Below are 22425 nucleotides of genomic sequence, written 5' to 3'. Positions count from 1 at the left end.
TTCTTTCCAAATGGAAAGAGGAAGTCATCTTGGTAAGTAAAAAGGAGAACAGATTTAGGCACAAAGGGGAGTTAGGCATCCAACTCCCATGCTCAAATAAATTGGTTAGTCTCTAAGGTGCCACAAGTACTCCTTTTCTTTTTGCGAATACAGACTAACACGGCTGTTACTCTGAAACCAGTGGAATTAGAGAACATAAAAGCCCTTTGTGTCTTTAAAAATCCCACTCCTCATGACTACCTTGTCCTGATGAAGGGTCAGGTAGGGATTCAAACACAAAAGAGCCTGACGGCTTTCCTGCTCACTGGCCAAGTGGATGGCCACTAGAAAGGCAGAAATGCAAAGTTAAAAACAAGTCTGAGACCCAAACACCATGCTTTTAGCTCCTCATCCCCTCCCTTGAATGCAGCTCCTGTGATAGTATCCACTGAGCTCCTCACTGCCTTGCCCCTCACTTCCTGGCTGAATTGGCAAATGGAATGCAGAGCTGTTCCTCACACTAGCTGATCGATCAAGAAAACTGTCTACCAGGGACTAAACGCCCTGTAACACTTTGGGATCCAGGTGGATACCACAATAAACAGGTTCATATCTGTTGTGATTCCTTCCAATCAGGGATTCAAGGGCAATCGCAGGCAGATATTCTCATCCTACTTTGGTTGATGGGGTTCTTCCCATGGGTCTAAGTATATAGTGTCTCAGGCTTTTCCAGTCAAGTCAACCTCTCTTCTGTTCAAGTCTTTATTTCATGTGGAAGTAGTGTTGTCTAATGAGCATATCTACAGGTTGTTTCTGATATCCAGGAATCTCACAAGGATCAAAAAAAACAATTTTCCTTTCTCCCCAGAAGGTAGGAAATGTAACCTGATTAGTGAGTTTTGTTTTACGAGGATTTGGGGGGCAGGGGTGGCAGAAGTTTTGAGGGACAGTGCTCTTCATTCAAGTAGGTGCTGATCCCATCCAAACATTGAGGGCTGGGAGATGGCATTGTTTATATTTGGCATAAAGGTCACGTGCAGCTGCCTGTCATCCACATACTAATACAAACATCATATCACTAGTGATCCTCTTTCCATTCATTTTTTCGGGTTCTGGAAGTTTCTGAGCTAGTTTTCCAAAAAACATTGCAACCACAGGCCTCAGGCATAACTACATGTAGTCAGTTATTTTCCCCCATTAGTTTTATTAGTTGTGTCATTAGTGTTTACTAACCATTTATCCTGATTTTGTAGGCTTGATATTTTACAATAGAATAAAACAACCAGTACCTAAAAACATTAAGGCTGTGTCTACACTGTGCAGCTAAAATGAGCGTAGTGTAGCTGCTGTCTGTCGGCTCTCCTGCCAACAAGAAACTCCCACCCCCAATGAGCGGTGTTAGCCTTATCAGCAGGAGCGCTCTTCACACTTAGTGCTGTTCACACTGGTGCTTGTCATCGACAAAACATTCGTCTTTCAGGGGTGGGGGTTTCCAACACCTCTGAACGACACAAGTTGTGTCTTTCACTTGCCAGTGTAGACATAGCCAAACAAAACAACTGTATGATAATTTTTAATATTAAGTGTTCCATACACATTTGATGGTTTCATGTGTAAAATAAAAGCTATTTATGAATATTCAACTCCATGGGTCCCACTCATCAGATTTTTTTCCAGTTGCAGTCCCTACTCGCCCTTAGGATTGTTAGAATGAGGGACAAGTTACCAGGAAGAGCAGAGTTCAGCTGGGTAACAGCTACACTGTTGCTAAGTCTTCCAAACCTTGTATGGAGCAGTTGCTGAAAGACAGGATATAGAATCCTGCAATGGATCCAAGATGACCTGTTACTGATGCAACATCTCAGCATTCCAAACAACATTAGCACTGCACCAGCAGAGAGCACACCAGTGTAGGTAGTGGCTTTATAAAGGTTTGATCCAAGGCAGTGTACTCTCATGGATGGTAATGCCATTGTAAAATGCCTGTGAACACCTATTTGAGAACACAAATGAGTCCTTCAGACATCGCAGGCCCCAGGCATTTCCATCACCAGCACTAGCAACGTTATTTTGCCTAGTGTATGCAGATCCACAGTGACTAGCATCCAGCGTCCAGTCATTATCTCGATCACTCTCAGGCCAATTCAAAGAGGCATCCACATAGGAAAAAATGGTTTTGTAAAGCTGTCTCTCTGTGGGGAAAGCATAATGGAAGCAAAGCTACCTCTGTAAAACCCAGGCTGGCTTCTGTTGCTGCAGGAAAAGCTAGATTTAGGCTGTTTCTACACTGCCACTTTCAGAGCTAAAACTTTAGTCGTTCAGAGGTGTGAAAAAACACCTTGTGAAGTGACAAAAGTTTTAGCACTGAAAAGTGCCAGTATAGACAGTGCTTTATAGCCAGGAGCCACGCTCCCAGAAATAAAGCTACCACCGCTCGTTCAGGCTGGGGGGGTGGGAGGGGGTTGTTGTTGGTTTGTTTTTAATCGCCAAGAGAGCTCTCCCCTGGCGATAAAGCGTGTCTACACTGCCCACATCACAGCACTGCCATGGCCATGCTGTAACATGGGCAGTGTAGACATACCCTTAGTGAAAACGCAGAACTTGGAGGTGAAGGACTACCTCTGCTCCCAGGTCCATAGGATATGTTCTTTCAATTTCTCCCCGCATCACGTCCTCTCTACCTCCCTCTCTCTCTCTCATTAATCTCTCTGTCACTCATTCCTTCCAACAAAAAACCCCAGAAGGGTTTAATCCTGGTTAACTGACATGATGCTGAACACTATGTGTCTTGGTCTGTGCAGATCACTAAGTGTTTGTCTACAGGGGGAAAAAGCCCAGAATAGCTAGTACGGTATAGCTATCAGTGAGTATTCCATACCATCTCCTTGTGTGGACACACTTATTTTGTGCAAATAATACTTTTGTGCAGTTTAGCTTAATCCATTTTGGATGAGGATTAACACCACAAAAAGGCACTCTTGCACTTTAAATTCCCACTCTAGATATTTTGCACTAAATTCCCCATGTAAACAAGCCCTAAATCATGGTCAGCATTGTGTCAAGAAATTCATTTGTTCACAATCATCTTCAAAACACAACAATATTTCATAATGTACACAAGCCTTATGAGGACCAGGTCAATGCCAAGTGTCAAGATTATAAACTTCAGCTGTTTTTGGCTTCCGCTAAATTAAAAAAATATTGATCAGAATTTTTTTTAAATGGGAAATATATTTTCCCCCTTTTCCCATAACAAAAACAGATAAAGGATATTTGCTCACAATTACCCCAAAAATTCAACTTGAAGACCAACCATGAGAAATTTCACCCCAAAAGGTGAAAGTTTCAACAAGTTTTCAGCATGTGCAAACAATTTTGTATTATAACCCCGTTATGTAGCCTATTCACAGACACACATAAACATCACAATATGTCAAAGGAAAGATGAAATCAAAACATTTTCCGTTTCACTGTACGAGACACAGAAACACAGCTAAGATGGTGGAACAACCTACGGGAAATAGTGTAAGAATTCCTACTAAAAGCAAGGAAGAAACACTGCTTATAAGTCTGGAAGAAAAAGAGCTTTTTTATAGAACCAGTCTCATAATATAAGGTAGTTTACAACTGACTTAGTACTGGGGAGAAATACAAAATACACATGGTGTATCAAACGCCACTGCGAAACCTGTGCTGCCCACAAATACTTAACATATTAACTTTGGCAACACTTTACCTTGGTCATGCCAATAAAGTTAATGCAACTGGGGGAAAATGAAGGAAGAAAAACACACATCAAGGTATATATGCATACACGCACGCACACAACCACCAACCTACATCTGGTGTATTAAACTCATATTCCCCGGTCTTAACTATCTCAAATGTAATTTAAAATGTGAGATGTTTTGAGGAACCACACTTCATATGCCGTCCATGGCATACTGCTTAATATTTGCAAAAAGAAAAGGAGTACTTATGGCACCTTAGAGACTAACCAATTTATTTGAGCATGAGCTTTCGTGAGCTACAGCTCACTTCATCGGATGCATACTGTATGCGTCCGATGAAGTGAGCTGTAGCTCACGAAAGCTCATGCTCAAATAAATTGGTTAGTCTCTAAGGTGCCACAAGTACTCCTTTTCTTTTTGCGAATACAGACTAACACGGCTGTTACTCTGAAACCTGCTTAATATTTGACAATTCATTCTATTCTTCCAATAGCTCTTCCTCTTCAGAAGCATTTTTGCCATTGAAAATATCAGGACAATGACATTTTTCAGTTGGATCTTCTATTGAAGTTGGAATATTGAATTTATAATTGCATCCTATATCACACCTCTGAAGAGAGTGGTACTTTTATTTAAACAATGTCAGAGCCCATAGAGGAGAGACAGCAGTTAAACAGTTTCTCACCTTGACCACTCCATCAAAGCCAGGGATTGTGTTGACCTTTGCATTCTTGGCTAATAATTTGCTTTCAATCTTGTCTCCCATAGCTTGAATAGCATGTGTGTCAGGTCCAATAAAGGTGACACCTTCTGATGCCTGTGGAGACAATGAAGGTTTAAATTAAAAACAAAACAAAAACATCCTTAAGCAGGAGTTCATTATGGGTTTACACAAGAAAAATCTAAATTTCTTAATGAAACTTTATTTGGAAAATAATATATTTATGACGAAACATAACTAAAAGGGAAGAAGCATTTGAGCTGGTACATTAAAAATGTATATGGACTTGTTAAACATGCATACACACAGATTCAAAGCCCCTATCATCTGTGTGTGTATAAATCAAAGCCAGGCCAAAGAAAACAGCAAAAAGTCAAAGTATTCCAGCTTGAAAATTAGAAATATCCCGTGAGTGAGAGGAGTCCAGTTAACCAATGATCGAAACAGCCAAAAGTGACTTATAAAGATTGCTTACTAAAGTATAATACAGTTCGGGATTTCATTATGCATTCTTTAAACCAAAGCCTTATCCAACATCAAAATGAAAGTCTTTTATTCAACATTTTAAAAAACTTTGAAGACTGAACTTAAAAAAATATTGAAAATACTGCAATATGGAAAATATAATATTTGCATGCATCCTTCAGACAAGTGAAATCTTACAAATGTGGTTTTCCACATTCAGCTGGACGTAGGGTGGCATAAAAATTAATTCATGCTACTAGTATTAAAGTATGATTTTTCCTCATTTATCCCCTATGATGCTAGCCAACAAAATTGGGTTTTCTTAAGTGAAAAATGTACCTTTCATAACAGTTTCTTAGCATCCTCTACTAAGGGATAATATTATGCAGTTCCACCAGCAATTCCATTATAATCACCTTTGGTGAAAGTAACTACTTTACACTATGTTTGTGCGCATACACAGAAAAGGAAGAAGCTTTGTACATAAAAATTAGAGCCAGAACAATTACATTATTAAGATATTTAAAATTTTATATGGGGATCAAAGGACGATTAAGGTTAACCATCAAAAGAGTAGTCATGCCAGACTGTATGGCTTTTCCCATTGGCTTGATTTAAAAGAGAAGAGCCTCTCTCTATTTGAATAATCAGTTAAGCAGCAAAAGTTAACCACCACAACTGAAAGTGTTGAGGAAGAACAGCTTACTGAATACCAATATTTTCAGAGTTGCCATTTAACACTGATACTATTTTGAAGTTCAGAATTTGTGCTTTAAAGTTTGTGGAATGACCCAGATCGGCCACCATCAACACTGCCACAGTATGAATAATCATTATAAGGAATAATCAAATGCTTATTAATATTTTTAAAGCAAATATTTGTACTTATACCAGTTTGTAAAGGCTGTTGGACATCTGTATACTTGGATACTCTGTGAGGTGTGTTGAACCACATGTGCCCTATAATAAATGTTTAAGGTATAAACATATACACATGTGCATATTATTATAATCTTGACCAACGCCCATCTCATTGACCACCAACTAAGTATAAAGGCCTCCTCATGTCACCCACAGGTTATCAAAGTACGACTCTACACCCCAAGCCTCAGTCATGGTGCCAGGCCTAACATTCCCAGGTCCACTATAGGGGACTAAAAACAATTGGAAAATAAAATCTGTCCAGACTAAGTGCAGACTAAGGGACAGATGGGGTGTGAATATATAGATGGAAAAGTAAGGTGGCCACATAACAGTGTTTAGCCCACTGGGCCATCTTCAGTCCAAGCATTATGCTTTTCCGGGATGATGGGTAAACATCCTCCCCGTAAAAAGACAAAAAAATGGGAGAATACAGTAGGAAGAGAGCCTAAGACATAACCCCTTGTATCAGAGGCCAGGTATGAGGCAGGACCTACTCACAGAATCTGGGAAGAACAGGGCTGATACTGGAGAAAAATAATAAGCGCTAGTCACAGAGTACTCATGCAAACACATCCAGATATCAAGTGGTACCAGAACATCCCAATATCAAGGATGGTACAAAAACATTCCCCAAGGATAACAGGAACACATTGACCCCTCCTAAAAAATAAGGCTGGGATGACAGTACGTAATAAAGTTGTTTTGATCAAACCAACATGTACAAGGTGATGGATAACTAGCCATGTCATGGGGCAGTAACTTACTATGTTAGAGGAGCAGTACTAACTTGTTTGTATCAGAGGGAGTATTTCTGTCTGGCCTAGGGAGGAACGGAAAGTCCCACCATTCACCGAGCTGGTCCATTGTTATGGGCATACATGTATTAGTGATCTGGTAGAGGCTGAGGGATAATAGTACTTTGCTTCATCGACAATAAACCTGGGCTGGTGCCTTCATGCCTTAACGGATTTTGTGGTCACTGAGTGATTCACTCGAGGTCTGCCATGCCAGCTGTCTGCTTAGGGCTAGGGCAGCACACAGAGAGCACACACATATAGAGCCAAACATCTATCAACATCTAACTACAAAGTTAAAGTTAATTTTATGTGTGGGGTGTATGGGCACATTGGGTTGCCACCTATTTATCTTATCCTTTCAAGACAATGTAATCATTTATTATTATGATGGCTGATGTCACAGTAGCTATGTCTTCACATTTTATTGATGTGTCAATAAAGAACAAACTATTGATATAAACACCAAAATATTAAAAATGCAATGTCACGATGTTGCAAAATAATAATCAATGCGCATTATTTGTTATAAAATGGTCTCTTTGGGATTGCTTAGAATGCAGAGATGGTAAAATGTTCTCACTGAAATGAAATAAAGAGTTGATCTTAGGGATGAGCACCAGGAAGAAAGGGGGTGTTCTGAACATCAACCACTTTGTTCAGAAAAAAAATTCAGATATAGTCTGAATTGAGGGCCACTAAAAAGGCTATTTTAAGAGAGTCAAGTAATGGATAATGCTAAGGGGCTTGTTGGAGTGGTTATAGAATGGTTTAATGAGAACCTGCAACATTAAATTGAGATTTGGTTTCAGAAGAAGTCACTTTAGGGCTTAAGTCTTTAAATAGATTTAAGGAAATAGACAATATGAACATAAACAGAAAAAAACAACCCTGTTTTCTGTTCTTTCTGCTCCTTTTGCCTCCCCCCACCGATGGGGGTGGGGGGAAGGCAAAAGGAGCAGCTGCCCTGGGCCCTTTAAATTGCTGCTGGAGCCCCGGGCGGCATGGGCCAGGCAGCGCTGATGGGCTGGCTAGGGGACACTGACTCCCCAAGCCCCGCCCCTTCCGCCCAAGGCCCCACCCCTTCCAGGGGCCAGAGCCAGCCCCCATACCAGTAAGTGTTGAATGTTACTTTCACCCCTGGGAAGGTGGGGGGGATGAGGAAGAAAGGAAAAAAGCTAAAAAGAGAAGGAGCAGAAAAAGTGATGAAGAAAGGAATTTCACCTAGAAGTGTAGAGAAAAGCATTACGGACTCAGTTCTACAAGGAGCTGAGCATTGTGACCCCAATTCAGCAAGTATTTAAGCACGTAAGTAGTCACACTGACTTGGGACAAATCACAGGCTTAAAGTTAAGCTCATGCGTAAATGTTTACTGGATCTGAGCCAGAGTTTAGCAGCTCACAGGATCAAGCTCTGAATACTTCTCCATAAGAAGACATCATGAACTGGATCCTATGGCCAGGCCACTTCTCACTGTGCTGCACAGAGTCCACAGTTACAACAAATAAAACTTCTGTGCTGCCTTTTTGTCCTCTAATGCAAGCAGGGCTACCAAGGAAGAACAGATTCTAGATGAGTCCACTTTAGAACTTCCAGAATAAACCTACGTTCTACACTTGCAGGAGACATGACAGACTCACAACATTCCTACATGTTGAGTTCAAGAAAGTTAAAGTACCTGCATTAGTAAAGAAATAAAAAACCATGGGTTTAAAAAAAAAACAAATTATCTTCAAATGTAGAGTTTAAAACTTGTGCTTTTTAAAAATAAGAGGGGAACAATCTCCCTTTCGACACATGCACCAACTCACTGTCCTGTGCATCTGACAACTCCAAATCTTTGTCCTCCCGTAAAACTACTCTAAAAATCTCAACAGAAGACAGAAAAGCACCACCTGTTTTTCATCCCCCTAGTCTAGCTACAGTGGGTCACTTCCCCATCTAGTTCTTTCCCACTGCCTAAATTATTCACTATAAAGTGTGTCAAGATCACACAAAATGTGGGACTCTGCACATTGTGCTCTGCAACACACCTATGAAACTGCAAAAAATTCAACAAATACCCAAACTAAGTTGCCAAAAAGCAGACCAAATCCTTTTCAGCTGATATGTCAAACTCCTGTTATACTAAATATCAAGAACAGCTTCCAACTTTTCTCTTTCCCACATACGCATTAAAAAATATATTCAAAACTTGAAGACTTATTGAACACCAACGCTTGCCATGTTTCCACTTTGCATTTACACTGTTACATTCAGGTCTCACCATAAATTCAGCATAACATGCATCTGCATTTTGTTCAGAAATATAATGGTCATGTACCCAATGATAAAGTTTTGTCAGTTGTTTCCTGTATACCCAAAAGCAAACTACAACAAGAGGAATTTTGGTGGTTCTACTTTTGTAAAGAGCAAATTTATAATTAGGGCTGTCAAGCGATTAAAAAAAATTGCGATTAATTGCACAATTAAAAAAAATTAACCGCAATTAATTGCGCTGTTAAACAATAATAGAATACCATTTATTTAAATATTTTTGGATGTTTTCTACATTTTCAAATATATTGGTTTCAATTACAACACAGAATACAAAGTGTACAGTGCTCACTTTATTTTTTATTACAAATATTTGCACTGTAAAAAACAAAAGAAATAGTATTTTCAATTCACCTAATACAAGTAATGTAGTGCAAACTCTTTATCATGAAAGTTGAACTTACAAATGTTGAATTATGTACAAAAAAAAATAACTGCATTCAAAAATAAAACGAAGTCCACTCAGTCCTACTTCAGCCAATTGCTCAGACAAACAAGTTTGGTTACATTTGCAGGCGATAATGCAGACCGCTTCTTCTTTACAATGTCACCCAAAAGCGAGAACAGACGTTTGCATGGCACTGCTGTAACCGGCGTCGCAAGATATTTACATGCCAGATGCGCTAAAGATGCATATGTCCCTTCATGCTTCAACCACCATTCCAGAGGATATGCATCCATGCTGATGACGGTTTCTGCTCGATAACGATCCAAAGCAGAGCAGACCGATGCATGTTCATTTTCATCATCTGAGTCAGATGCCACCACCAGAAGGCTGGATTTTCTTTTTTGGTGGTTCGGGTTCTGTAGTTTCCACGTCTGAGTGTTGTGCTTTTAAGACTTCTGAAAGCATACGCCACACCTCGTCCCTCTCAGATTTTGGATGGCAGTTCAGATTCTTAAACCTTGGGTCAAGAGCTGTAGCTATTTCTAGAAATCTTACATAGGTACCTTCTTTGCATTTTGCCAAATCTGCAGTGAAAGCGTTCTTAAATCAAACAACATGTGCTGGGTCATCATCTGAGACTGCTATAACATGAAAAATTTGGCAGAACGTGGGTAAAGCAGAGCAGGGGACATACAATTCTCCCTCCAACAAGTTCAGTCACAAATTTAATTAATGCACTATTTTTTTAACGAACATCATCAGCATGGAAGCAAGTCCTCCGGAATGGTGGCTGAAGCATGAAGGGGTATACGAATGTTTAGCATATCTGGCACGTAAATACCGGCTATAAAAGTGCCATGCGAACGCCTGTTCTCACTTTTGGGTGACGTCGTAAATAAGAAGCAGGCAGCAGTATCTCCCGTAAATGTAAACAAACTTGTTTGTCTTAGCGATTGGCTGAACAAGAAGTGGGACTGAGTGGACTTGTAGGCTCTAAAGTTTTACATTGTTTTGTTTGAGAGTGCAGTTATGTAATAAAAAAATCAACATTTGTAAGTTACACTTCCACAATAGAGATTGCACTATAGTACTTGTATGACATGAATTGAAAAATACTATTTCTTTTATCATTTTTACAGTGCAAATATTTGTAATAAAAAATAATATGAAGTGAGCACTGTACACTTTGTATTCTGTGTTGTAATAGAAATTAATATATTTGAAAATGTAGAAAAACATCCAAAAAATTTAATAAATTTCAATTGGTATTCTATTATTTAACAGTGCGATTAATCACAGTTAACTCACGCGATTAACTCAAAAAAATTAACTGCGATTAAAAAAATTAATCAACAGCCCTATTTATAATATATTCCACAGCCATCAAGTTAATCTTTATTCTGTGTCACTAGAAATCTAAGGCCTGTTGCCATTATCCCTCTATGATGATACAATCATGCTTTCTGAGGAGAGTCATAGTAGGCTCCTTCGTTCTGTATTTAATTATGGTTCCTTACAATTATGAACAGCGAAAAAAATTGATGGTGAACAGAAAATAAAAGAAAATAAAATTGGTTTATTATAAAATCTAACATACCTACAGGATTAGAAACAAGCCATTTCTCCACTGCCATCTACATAGGCATATATGATCCTGAATGCAGAAGTGGTGGTCAAGTCATGATGAGTGGGTTGTGGGAGGCAGGATTTGAAGAATCCACTTTAAGGGTATGCCTACGCTGCAATAAAAAACCCATAGCACTGAGTCTCAGAACCCGAGTCAACTGATTCAGGCTGAAGGGCTAAAAAATTGCAGTGAAGACATTCAGGCTTGGTTTGGACTCCAGGCTCTGAAATCCACCCTCCTCAGCTAACCCATACCAGCCACAGGTCTTTTATTGCAGTGTAGACGTGCCCAGAGAATCCACCTGAACACCATGTGGCTCCTTATGTTACATGTGGTCTCCCAGAATCCTACTATGAAGGGGAATATGGGAGCAGTCTCTGGCCAGGTAGAGCCTGCATGAGGCAGGGTCAAGTGATCCACAACTATGCAAATCTACCGGCCATTTGGTTTACAGGAGGAAGTTCTGCAGCCCTGCAGTGCAGTAATTGCTGTAGAAGAGGTAAAGGAGATTTCTGTAGAAGACCATAAAGAGATCTGTAGAAGAGACTCCTGCCCCATATCAAGTTATCCCATGACAATTTTTTAGTTTTGTACCTTGCATTATGCATGTTATTGTTTACTGACTCTCCCACATAGATGTAAGCGCTGTATATGTAAGAGTAAATCTTAAAAAGGTTTTTTTTTTTAAATAAAGTTATTGAAAAAAGAAGGAACTCTACTTTAAATCAAATGAAACTAGGTTTAAGAAATTTGCTTCAGACTGTTCTTAAAACTGAGTTTATAGAAACCTTAAAGGCACTTTTACAACTATGAGCATAAGGGGAAAAAATGTGGCCATGATAGGATACCCATTTAAAATCCTGAAACCCTTGAAATATTTTGGATAGTATTTAATCTACTTGAAATTCATCCAACTAGGAGGCTTAAATTTATGTTTTTGCTTTATTAAAACATGAACTAACAAGATTTATTTGTATACCCCTCTGTAGAACACCACCACCAGACTGAGAACTGCTATGAATTTAAGCCCACTCTTCACTCCAAGTAATAGTCTAACATATACATAGTAATGGCAATATATATGTGATCAGACAGCCAACTAGCTAGAAATAAATTTTGCTGCAAATTAATCATTTTATTGGAGATGGTGAATTTTTGTCCTATAATACCAATAAAACAACATACATAATCTAGCATACTGGATATTTAATATATTTCTGTCCATATGACAAGCACAAGCCTCCTATGGACAGGATACAAAAATAGGACTACCTCAAGTTGAACCAAACATTTGACACTCTTCCCCTCTCTGTAATGGGCTGCAAAGAAAGTATGGGCACAGTGTTTACACTATATTTAAATACACTTCCACGAGAACTAATATAAAAAGAGGGGTTGGGGGAATTAAACTGTTCCAGAATTTTGTTTAGATAGATTCATGCTTAAATAAAGTTTAAACATGATTTCCAAGCACTGTTTCTGGCCCAGTATGGACTGGACTCAAGACTGCATTATAGGACTCTAGTTCCACTACCCCTGCAACTAGAAAAGGAGTACTTGTGGCACCTTAGAGACTAACCAATTCATTTGAGCATAAGCTTTCGTGAGCTACAGCTCACTTCATCGGATGCCACAAGTACTCCTTTTCTTTTTGCGAATACAGACTAACACGGCTGTTACTCTGTACCCCTGCAACTGCTTGTCTCAGAAGAAAGGTATGTAACCTCTTGGGTAGGGGTCAAGGAGCAGCCATAATACGTCTAGTCAGTATCACCTAAGGCACAAACTACTAAATGAAAAGTAATATTAGAAACTAACGTTTATTTAAAAGTTTCCTAAAATATGAATTTCTATACTCATAACATGGTAATTAGAATGGCACAATAAAGAATATTAATCTTATCAGGGCACATATATTCCAAAATCATACTATTGTACAGTATGAACTAATTTTCACATTTATTAACCATTACACAGGAATTTCATAGTATATACAATAAATTGTATTTTCTTTATTTTGAAGAAAATTCTTTATTGGAAGAAATTTCCAATTTCTAGAAATGCAATAAGAAGAACACTAAAATATCATTAACAGGAGAGTACAACAGTAGAAAAACAAAACTGAAGAAACGTTCTCTGCACTCTCAAAAAGCTAATCATCTTCGTGAAAAAGTATTCAAATTCAAAATTTTGCTTTGGATTTTACTATGAAGGCCAAATCTAATTTAATAAAACACCAAATCAAAGCTTAAGAAAAATCTAAGTAATCATCTTTTTATTATTATAACAGTACATTTCTCAAAAACCCAAATGCAGCACTGGACCATATCAGTAGTCAGAAAGCACATTATAACAAAGAAAATCTACTATAAAATATAAGTGTACAGTAACTTACATGACATACAAATATTAATGATCAATTCTGCTTCTATCTAGAGAATACTTTTTTTTTAAAAGTGAGGATCCCAGAAAGGATACAAAGTTAACTTTAGCATTATGTACCACAACAGAACTAAGTATTTAACTTTTCATAAGTAATGAACACCCAGAAAATTTAGGTAGAAACAGATGAAACATGTAAGAGTTTTCCCTAGATGTTTTCCATATTGTTTTCTTCAGTTCATGGCACTGAAACCAGCCTTGGTTTTTTACATGATAAAAGAAATCTGTGGAACTAATCCTAGAAACCTCTTTCTGTTTTCTTGCATAACACCTCCAGGCGACAGTAAAGACAAAATGCTTCATTTGCATCCTTAAACATTAGAAACTGTGAAGGAGCCTTTTCAGCTGCAAATGTTATTGCATCTACATTTCCAGAAGAGAAAAAAGGTTAAACAGCCTACTCAGGTTTATGTTAACTCATCTCTTTTTAGCACTATGATCAGCACAAAGAGCAGAGAATGCAGAGGCTTAACAGCCCAACCTCTTTCTTCATTACGTTCAATTAGATTCTGGAAATGGATATAGCTGCTGATTACATGAAGATAAAGAGAAGAAATCAGGTATGCACAAAGGAAATGGCAAACACTAACAAGTGTAATCTCAATCTTCTCAATCTTCCAGCCTTGTAGGGACCATTTTCATTTTTAGTGTAAGACAAAAAAGTTCTATCAGTTCTCTTCACTGCAAGCCCATCTGTGGTAAAGGATTTTGCCAGAGGCAAAAGAAGCATCTACCTCACCATTAGTACAAGTCGTTGGGTTTGCGGGCGGGGGGGGGGGGGGGGGGTGTTGGGGTTTTTTTTTTTTTAATATGTTCACAAGATGCAAGTGTTGTATAAAATGTTCTGAAAGCATCAGCAAGATAGAAAAAGCCTTCACTTACCTGATGTACTATGGAACACCATTCCCACCAATTATACAGTGAATATGGATCCCTTTTAGATACACCAATTATTAAGCAACTTACCTTTTCTCCAGGATATAAACAGCCACATAAGATTTGTTCTTCAACAGGCATTTCCCCTGTCCATCAAAAAAAAGTTTGGGTTGGGTTGGTTTTTTTAGGATGCATCTAATATACCAATCATTTCTCTTTTCCAAAAGAAGCACTACTTCAAAGATGATACTATCTGCAGTAGAGAAAGTTACCAGTACTTTATTTTCCAGGCTGTTTGGCCTTCAGTCTGGAAGCAATAACTGCACTTGGCACAGAACACTCAAGTAGATGTTTAATACAAAATATACATTACACTAAATGAAAAACAGGCACTGATGGTGGAGAGGAGGGGGTGTTCCTTTGGCTAAACTAGTATCTCATGTTACTAAGGAACTGGGCTCACTTCTTACTATATTTTACATTTCATATATTACCAAGCTAAAAGTTAATATTCAAAGACAACTTTACAAACCTGTATTTTATAATTCAAAATACATATGTGCATATGACATATCTAAATACCCTACAACTATACCTTTGTCCATTCAATTCCACAGGTGTACTGAAGCCTTTCAAATAAATACAAGAATGAAACTTTCTTCTCTGAAATATTTGCAACAGTTCTCAATTCTGCAAAAGATTATGTTTGTGCTTAACTTACATGGCTATAACAAAATAATGCAAACACAAATGGAGCTCAATAAATAATGATAATCAATAATACAAATAATTATAAAATCTTAATAGTGTGTATTATTGTAGTGCCTAGCAGCCCCAGTCATGAACCAGAACCACGCTGCGCAAGGTGCTGTACAAACAGAAAAAGACAGTCTCTGCCCAAAAATCTTAAAATCTCAGCCTTGTAGTCACAGGATTTTTTAAACTGCAATAATCCCATAAGAGTGCATCAGAACTTGGAGGGAATGCCTCTTAAGTCAAATAATAAATCAATAATGTTTAATATTTTACCAATACTTTTTTCCCCAGAGATCTCGCAGTGGTTACAAAGCTGAATAAGCATCAATATACCCATATTGCAAATTGAGAACCTGAGTCAGAGAGAGCACAAATGACTTGTAAGTCTGTTGCAGAACTGGGTGCTGGAAGTAGTGGTACTGGTGATTCAGTAAGTGGCATTGTCTCAATAAACCAGTAATGAGCTAGTGTCACAGCAGGGTGCTTGGAACATCATGATGCTGGGAGGTCCCAGTTTTCAAATGGCATAAAACTGAGGTGGTCATTAAATATCCAGTAGCACTTTTCATAAGAATAAAGGCTGTAAGCCCATTGTCCTGACTAAATTCCAACTTGGGTAATTACATTCTTCCTACCTAAAGGCCCCTATTTTTTCAATTGGGCATACTATTCTTATTCATTTCCTGCCCTTAAATGAAGAGTACACTGTTGCTATGCTCTGTCAAACTCAAGCTGCATATGATCATCGATCTAGAGGCACTCCATTGGTAGGTGAAGTCATCCTAAAATATATCAGTTGATGGTTGTGAAGTGTTTTAAGATCTTCCAACACGTATACAAATGCAACTATAAAACACATGGAATACAGACATCTAAATATACATCATATATTACAGTATATACAACACTGCACACAGTATATATTACACTGTCATACAATACAGCAGTTTTGGTAGATCATCCTTTTACAAATAGAGGGAATTTGAGATCCTAGAAAACTAATAGTGTAAATAAACCAACGTAATGAAAGTTTATTTTAAAATTTGTTTACTACAAAAAAAAGCAACCCTTAAACTTGTGCGCACACAACTTAGACAAAACTGTTAACTTATTATCTGATAATGGAAGATAAACTCCGCCGTGCTATTACCTTGGGTATTTAATAATGATACAACGCTCCCTCCAATTGCTCAGTTCTGTCTTCAACTGTTCTAAATTATGTGAGGTAAGTTATTACAGGGTTTTTTCGCCTCCTGAATACTGTGTTTTTAAAAAAACAAAAACAAAAAAAAACACCCACACATTTGTGTCCAAACCCTACTTGAGAGAAGCGTTATTGTTGCTGATTTCAACATCTCTGGATATGAAGGCCTGTGTATGTGACACTGATTTTCTACCAAATCCTGTTCACCTTAGTCATGCAACTTACTTATACACTCTTGGATGAGTAAAGTAAGCAAGAATTTGGCCCTTTATCTTCTATTTAAAAATAAAAAAGAACCTGGATTATAAAATCAATTACATGAATTTGTATTTTTCACTAATAGTACTATCTAAATTTTAACTCTAAATTGCATTTTGGGGCCAGTACTAAACTCTGCCTCTTCTAATCAGTGCCTCAGCTAATTTAAGGAAGTTGTTTATTTCAAACCTATTGAACAAAATATATGATGGGGTGGAAGTTCCTGACAGAACAAGTCTGAATAATATATGTATTGGTGCATGGTGCTGTAAAGTTTACTGACACCAGCTATGAAAAGATCTGTAAAACTCACATTTGGTTCCATTCCCTTGCTGGTTCTAAATTGGGAAGGGAAAATTTCATAGAAATTAAAATTGTCCAGGACTGAAACATGTAAAGCGATGTGGCAACCAGCATGAATATAGGAAATGCCCAGCATTCAGGCAAATACATAGAAACAGTAATAAACTCAACCATTATGCTAAAATATGCAGAGAAAACAGGAAAGTGTATGTATTAAGTGCAGTAACGGATTCTTTAACAAAGAGGAAGAGCTGTTCTTAAGCACAATAATGGAGGAGGCTGAAAACTCAAAAGATTGGCTAATTAAAATGTGCACAAATGGCACTTAAGTGGCATACAAGGTAAGACACTGGGGCACACATAAATATAGTAAACTGAAACAGAGAGATGTAAGGAGCACATAAAAGTTGAAGAGTCAAAACTATCTGTGAAAGAGTATAATGGAGGAAAAATTCCAGTGTTGGGAGAATGCACACGAACATTTAAATACAAGGGGAAAACGATACAAGAGCTTATGGTGGTACACAGAAGTAAGCAACCAGTCTTGGGCCGACACATGCGTGAGGCTCTTTGTCTCATTAAGAGTATGTATGAGACAGACAGACAGACAAAGAATCAAAAAGTATTAACAACATCATATACAGATGTATTCACAGGAAACAAAGTGCCTCCCAGTAACATACAAGACATAGTTATGAGGAGATGCATAATCTGCAGTACACTCTCTATGAAAAGTTCCACAAGCCTTAAGAAAGAGGCTGGAAAAAGAGCTGCAAAATGACAGCAAATGGTATCATTCACCAAATACAGAAACAAAACAGATTGGGTTTACTCCTGAGTAACTGTAGAGAAAAAGGAGGGGGACTACAGCTATGTATGAACCCTAAGGAGTTGAACAAAAACTAAAAAGAGAACAATTCCACTTGCCCACAAGAAGTGAAATACTGTCTGAGTTGGTAGGAGCCAAATTTTTCAGCTAATTGGATGCAGGATTTCGGCAGATCCCCTGGGACACTGAGGACTTCAAGATCTGCAGTTTCAAAACACCGTTTGGTAGATACCACTACCTAAAACTGCCTTTCAGAATTGGCTCCAAAAGTATTTCACTGTAAAATAAGCTGGCTGCTAGAGGATCTAGCAGGCATTAAAGTATACATTGATGACCTAATTTGGGGCAGCACTGCCACTGAACATCAGGAACAATTGAGAAGAGTACTGCAAATTGCAAGAGCTAATAACTTTAAACTGAGTAAGACCAAATGTTAATTTCAAATAATAGACATAACATTCTTGGAAGAGATTCCTCAAAGGGAATCTTGCCTGTTAAATCAATTATTTGAGCAACAGTGAACATGCTGAGACCAGAAGATAAAAAGGAAATATAAAGTTTGCTAAGCATGTTGAATTATGTCAGCAAATTCATATCTAACTATGCAGCTCACACAACACACCTAAGACTCACCACCACAAAGGCACTGAATGGGCATGCATGCCCGAGCATGAAAGAGTTCAAAAATTTTAAGAACATTCAGACATCAACTCCAGAGCTGAAATTTTTTGACCCACTGAAAGCCACAGATGCTTCAACAGGGCTGGGAGCAGTACTATTAGTGTCATGGAACAGACTGGTTGCCAACCTTGTATACCTCTAGAGCTAGGACAGACAAAGAGAAGACGTATGCACAAACTGAAAACTGAAGAGAGATGAGTTCTGGCATATGGAGGTACAACTTTTCATGATTCTCTCTCTGGTGGTAGCTTCAAAGAAGAAGCTGATCACAAACAATTGATGGCAATACAGTAGAACCTCAACGTTACAAACTCCTTGGGAATGAAGGTTGTTCGTAACTCTGAACAAAACATTATGGTTGTTCTTTCAAAAGTTTACAACTGAACATTGACTTAATACAGCTTTGAAATTTTACTATGCAGAAAAAAATGCTGCTTTCCCTTTTTTTTTAGTAGTTTACATTTAACACAGTACTGTACTGTATTTGTTGTTTTTTGGGGGCAGGGGAGGAAAGGGAGGGGGGCTTCGTCTCCTCTCTGCGGCTGCCTGATAGTGTACTTCTGGATCCAAATGAGGTGTGTGGTTGACTGGTCAGTTCAAAACTCTGGTGTTCGTAATTCTGAGGTTCTACTGTACACAGAAATGGACCTAGAGAAACACCACCAAAGACACAGCAACTATTTTTGAAAATACAGAAGTATAATATGACCCTGGAGTTCCAGCCTGGATGCCATTTAGCAAGAGTATATGCTCCATCTCACAATACACAGTCCGATTATCTGGAACAAGCAATGAACAGATATGTGAACATGATAAGTGACATGTGCTGTACCTACAGGCATATGGGATGAACTGGTGACAAACAGCTAAGGTTGAAATGTTGCAGTGATACAAGCAATAAGTAAAGGAAGGATGGGGGAGGGAGGGGGGACGGCGACTTTCTACCTGCCTATTCGTACTATAAAAAGGAGCTTTCAGTTTTCTCGGGTGTGCTTTTGAAGAGGACACAGATCGTGGTTCCATAGTGATGAGAAGGAAAATACTGGAATAAATATATGATGGGCACCTGTGAATGACTATATCAAAAAGGAGAGCTAGAGAAGGTGTGTTCTGGCCACAAATTAACAGTGACATAGAAGAAAGCAAGTGTGGAACACATCAGAAGTACAGATTTTAACAGCAGAAAGAACCAATGACAATGCACAAACAACTGGCAATTCGTTGGGAAGACATCATCTGGTTATAATGAGCTACTTAACCAATTTCCCAGAGGTAGTCCTGCTAGAAAACACCACAACAGCAACAGCTGGCAGGCACATTAAATCTGTGTTTGCACGTCATGGAACTCCAAGAACAACAACAACAGACCACAATTCAAGAAGATGGAATTCCTGAGTTAAAATGCACAACTTTCATTCTGAGACATCTAGTGCCAGATATCCTCAAGCCAATGGATTAGCTGAATGTGGAAAATGTATAATGAAGAATTTGCTCAGAAAAAGCAACAGATGCAAGAGACTATCCATATTTAGCAGTATTCATCTATACAGCCACACCACTGCAAGGTAGAAAGTCACCTGCAATAGACATATAATACTCTATTACAAAATATGGGACTGCAAGCATGCAGATGGGTGTGGCTCTCCCTTGCTGTCATCTCTGAGGGAGGCCACACCCCTTTGCTACACCCGCTCCTAAAACAGGCTAAGTAAATGGGGAAATTAACAGTCTCCAGCCCCAAACCATAGGCAGGGTAAGGCTGTGAATACTTCAGGGGCACAGGCCTTCAGCCAGGGCGGGACACCACACAGTTGAAGACTTTAACCCTTAGGCAGGGTAGCCACAAATGTTCAAGGGGCCCAGGCCCTCATCCAGGGCAGGGGCCCCAGCAAACAGTCTATAGGGCGCCAGCAGGGGTTGAGCACCCAGCAAGCAGTCTATAGGGCGCAGTAGGGGTTGCCTGCGGAGCACATGTCTCCTGACCTAAGGGGGGAGGAGGGGAGTACTGCCACCCCAGGGGTGGGGTGACGGGGGGGGACACGGGCCGCTCAACTCCACCACATCCCAGCCCAGGGCTCTAACAGCGGCAGAGTGGTCTGCCACTGGGTTAGCAGAGAATCCACCTGCAACACGCTGACTCTGGTCTACTCGTAAGATATTACCACCACAGCTTTAACTCTGCCCCATAGCCTCCAACCCTCTACCCCCACATATTAACCTGCTTACCACAATATATTCCGGGGTGGCCAAACTGGGGTTCACAAGCCACATGCGACTCTTTTACCACTCAAGTGCAGCTTGCAGAGTCCCCCCCTCCCACACACACCCCCATTCTCCACCTACCAGACTGGTGGAGAAAGGGGGTGGGGGGGAGCTTGGGACCTCTGCCTTGCAGCGGGGTGGTGGGGTACGGGCTTCTGCCCAGCGGGGAGGGGTGTCTTGGGGCTGCATACCTGCTGGGGCTCTCAAACTTCTGAAGATTGTCATATGTGGCTTGGAGGGCCAGTAAGTTTGGCCACCCCTGATATATTCCTTGTTCTCACCTGCATATTCATCTTCTACGCCTTCTGAAAAGCACTTGGGTGGCAATTTCCCTGAGGAGAACCTGGCTTCACTCTCACGAGTGATGGCCCTCTTTACTGAGGTGGACTAAGACCTCAGTCCTGCAAACTCGTACTCATGTGCTTAATTTACAGCACGTGAATAGTCCTACTGAAATCAGACTACTCACACGCCTAAAGTTATGCATAGGGTTAAATAGTTGCAAGATCAGGTCCTGAGCATCCATCTGCATAAGTTGCAGAGAAATGGTGGCCATCCTAAATGAGGCCAGCCATTTTGAAGGAGGACATTTCTTTTTAAGATTCTCTGCAGGAAAAAAACATTTAGCTAGCCTCAGCAGACAAGTTTTCAGCCATGGAAAATAGCAGGAAATAATTTTTATTTTTTTTAAATTGAAAAAGTGTGTTATGTCAAGAGGTTCTTAGATGGGGGTGCGAGTGAAGTACAGTATTCTGGAGGGAAGATATAGGTGGGGGGTTTTAAGCTAACAGAGTACAAAAACAGTGAGACTCACCAGAATAAAGTTTCTTAAAGGGTCCATTAATTAAACTAACATTTACTGAATCCTCAGAAAATTCAATCTTTATTCATGGATTAGGGGTTGTAAAATTTGGAGAGAGGCTGTATTCTTCTGAACAGTACTCCGTTCTTAACGATGCGGGCATCATGCACCTTCCCCAACCAGAGCACGTTGATAACAGTGAAGTGTGTCTCCACTGAGCCACCAACACTTGAATAACCACAGAAAAATCATCATTGAAGAATCGTGTGTTCTGTATTTGCAACATTCATGAGAACAGTGCAGAGCTATGGGCTCCAGGCTTCTGTCAGAGATAGACTCTGAAAAGTGCCAAATGGGTTTGTGAGATTTTTTTTTTTTTTCACAATAGTGTGGAAATTATGGGATGGAGAAAGCTGCATGCTAGAAACTTGACCCCTATATCTCAGAGATCCATGAGTCAGTCATTTCTATCCCACAACACTTGCAAAAAGTTCTCAAAAGGAATTGTGCTAGACAGCAACGCCTGGCACACAGATTCCTACCCATGGTGCACAGCACTGTGCATTGACACAAGCACTTGTGGGGAATATGTGCAGGACAATGCAAGCAGCCAAGAACATACATGCACAAGCAATATGCAAATTTCAGAAGCTGTACGTTGATGTAGTTTACGCTGACCAAAGTTTATACTTTACACACAGCCGCAGAAAGTCTGTGACAGCTGAGGATAGAATCCGGCTCTCCTGGGCCCCAGACCAATATATTAAAGCACCAACCCTTTCTCTTCTTGTAAGTATCTGCCTTATTCATTGTCCACTAGGTACACAACATGACACAGGGGTTGTGAAGAACAAACAGTATGTGATTTAACAATAGCAGTAGTAGTACTGAAGAAAAAGTTATAATGCAATATGCACAAAGGGCTGAATTAAGATTTCATAGGCAACCTTAATTCTGACATTTCCTTTTGATTGCTTGATTTTGCAAGCCTCACATTCTTTTAGGGTAGTGGTTTTTAATGTAGTTCCTTTAGGTTTTTTTTGTTTTTAGTTTGTTTTTCGTTTTG

At 39.3% G+C, this 22425-nt stretch overlaps 1 protein-coding gene across 2 annotated transcripts in view; it reads right to left on the bottom strand.

Annotated features, from left to right (window-relative positions):
* The window catches only part of PCCA (propionyl-CoA carboxylase subunit alpha), a 388477-nt gene that overhangs the window by 274574 nt on the left and 91478 nt on the right, over positions 1–22425 (bottom strand). For both annotated transcript variants that reach the window (XM_074963058.1, XM_074963066.1), the window contains exon 7: positions 4396–4527. In XM_074963058.1, the coding sequence (XP_074819159.1) occupies positions 4396–4527 (132 nt within the window). The remainder of the gene's footprint in view (positions 1–4395; positions 4528–22425) is intronic.

This window comes from Natator depressus, chromosome 1, assembly GCF_965152275.1.
Source record: "Natator depressus isolate rNatDep1 chromosome 1, rNatDep2.hap1, whole genome shotgun sequence".
Lineage (NCBI taxonomy): Eukaryota > Metazoa > Chordata > Testudines > Cheloniidae > Natator > Natator depressus.
This window is presented reverse-complemented; position numbering and strand designations above follow the sequence as displayed.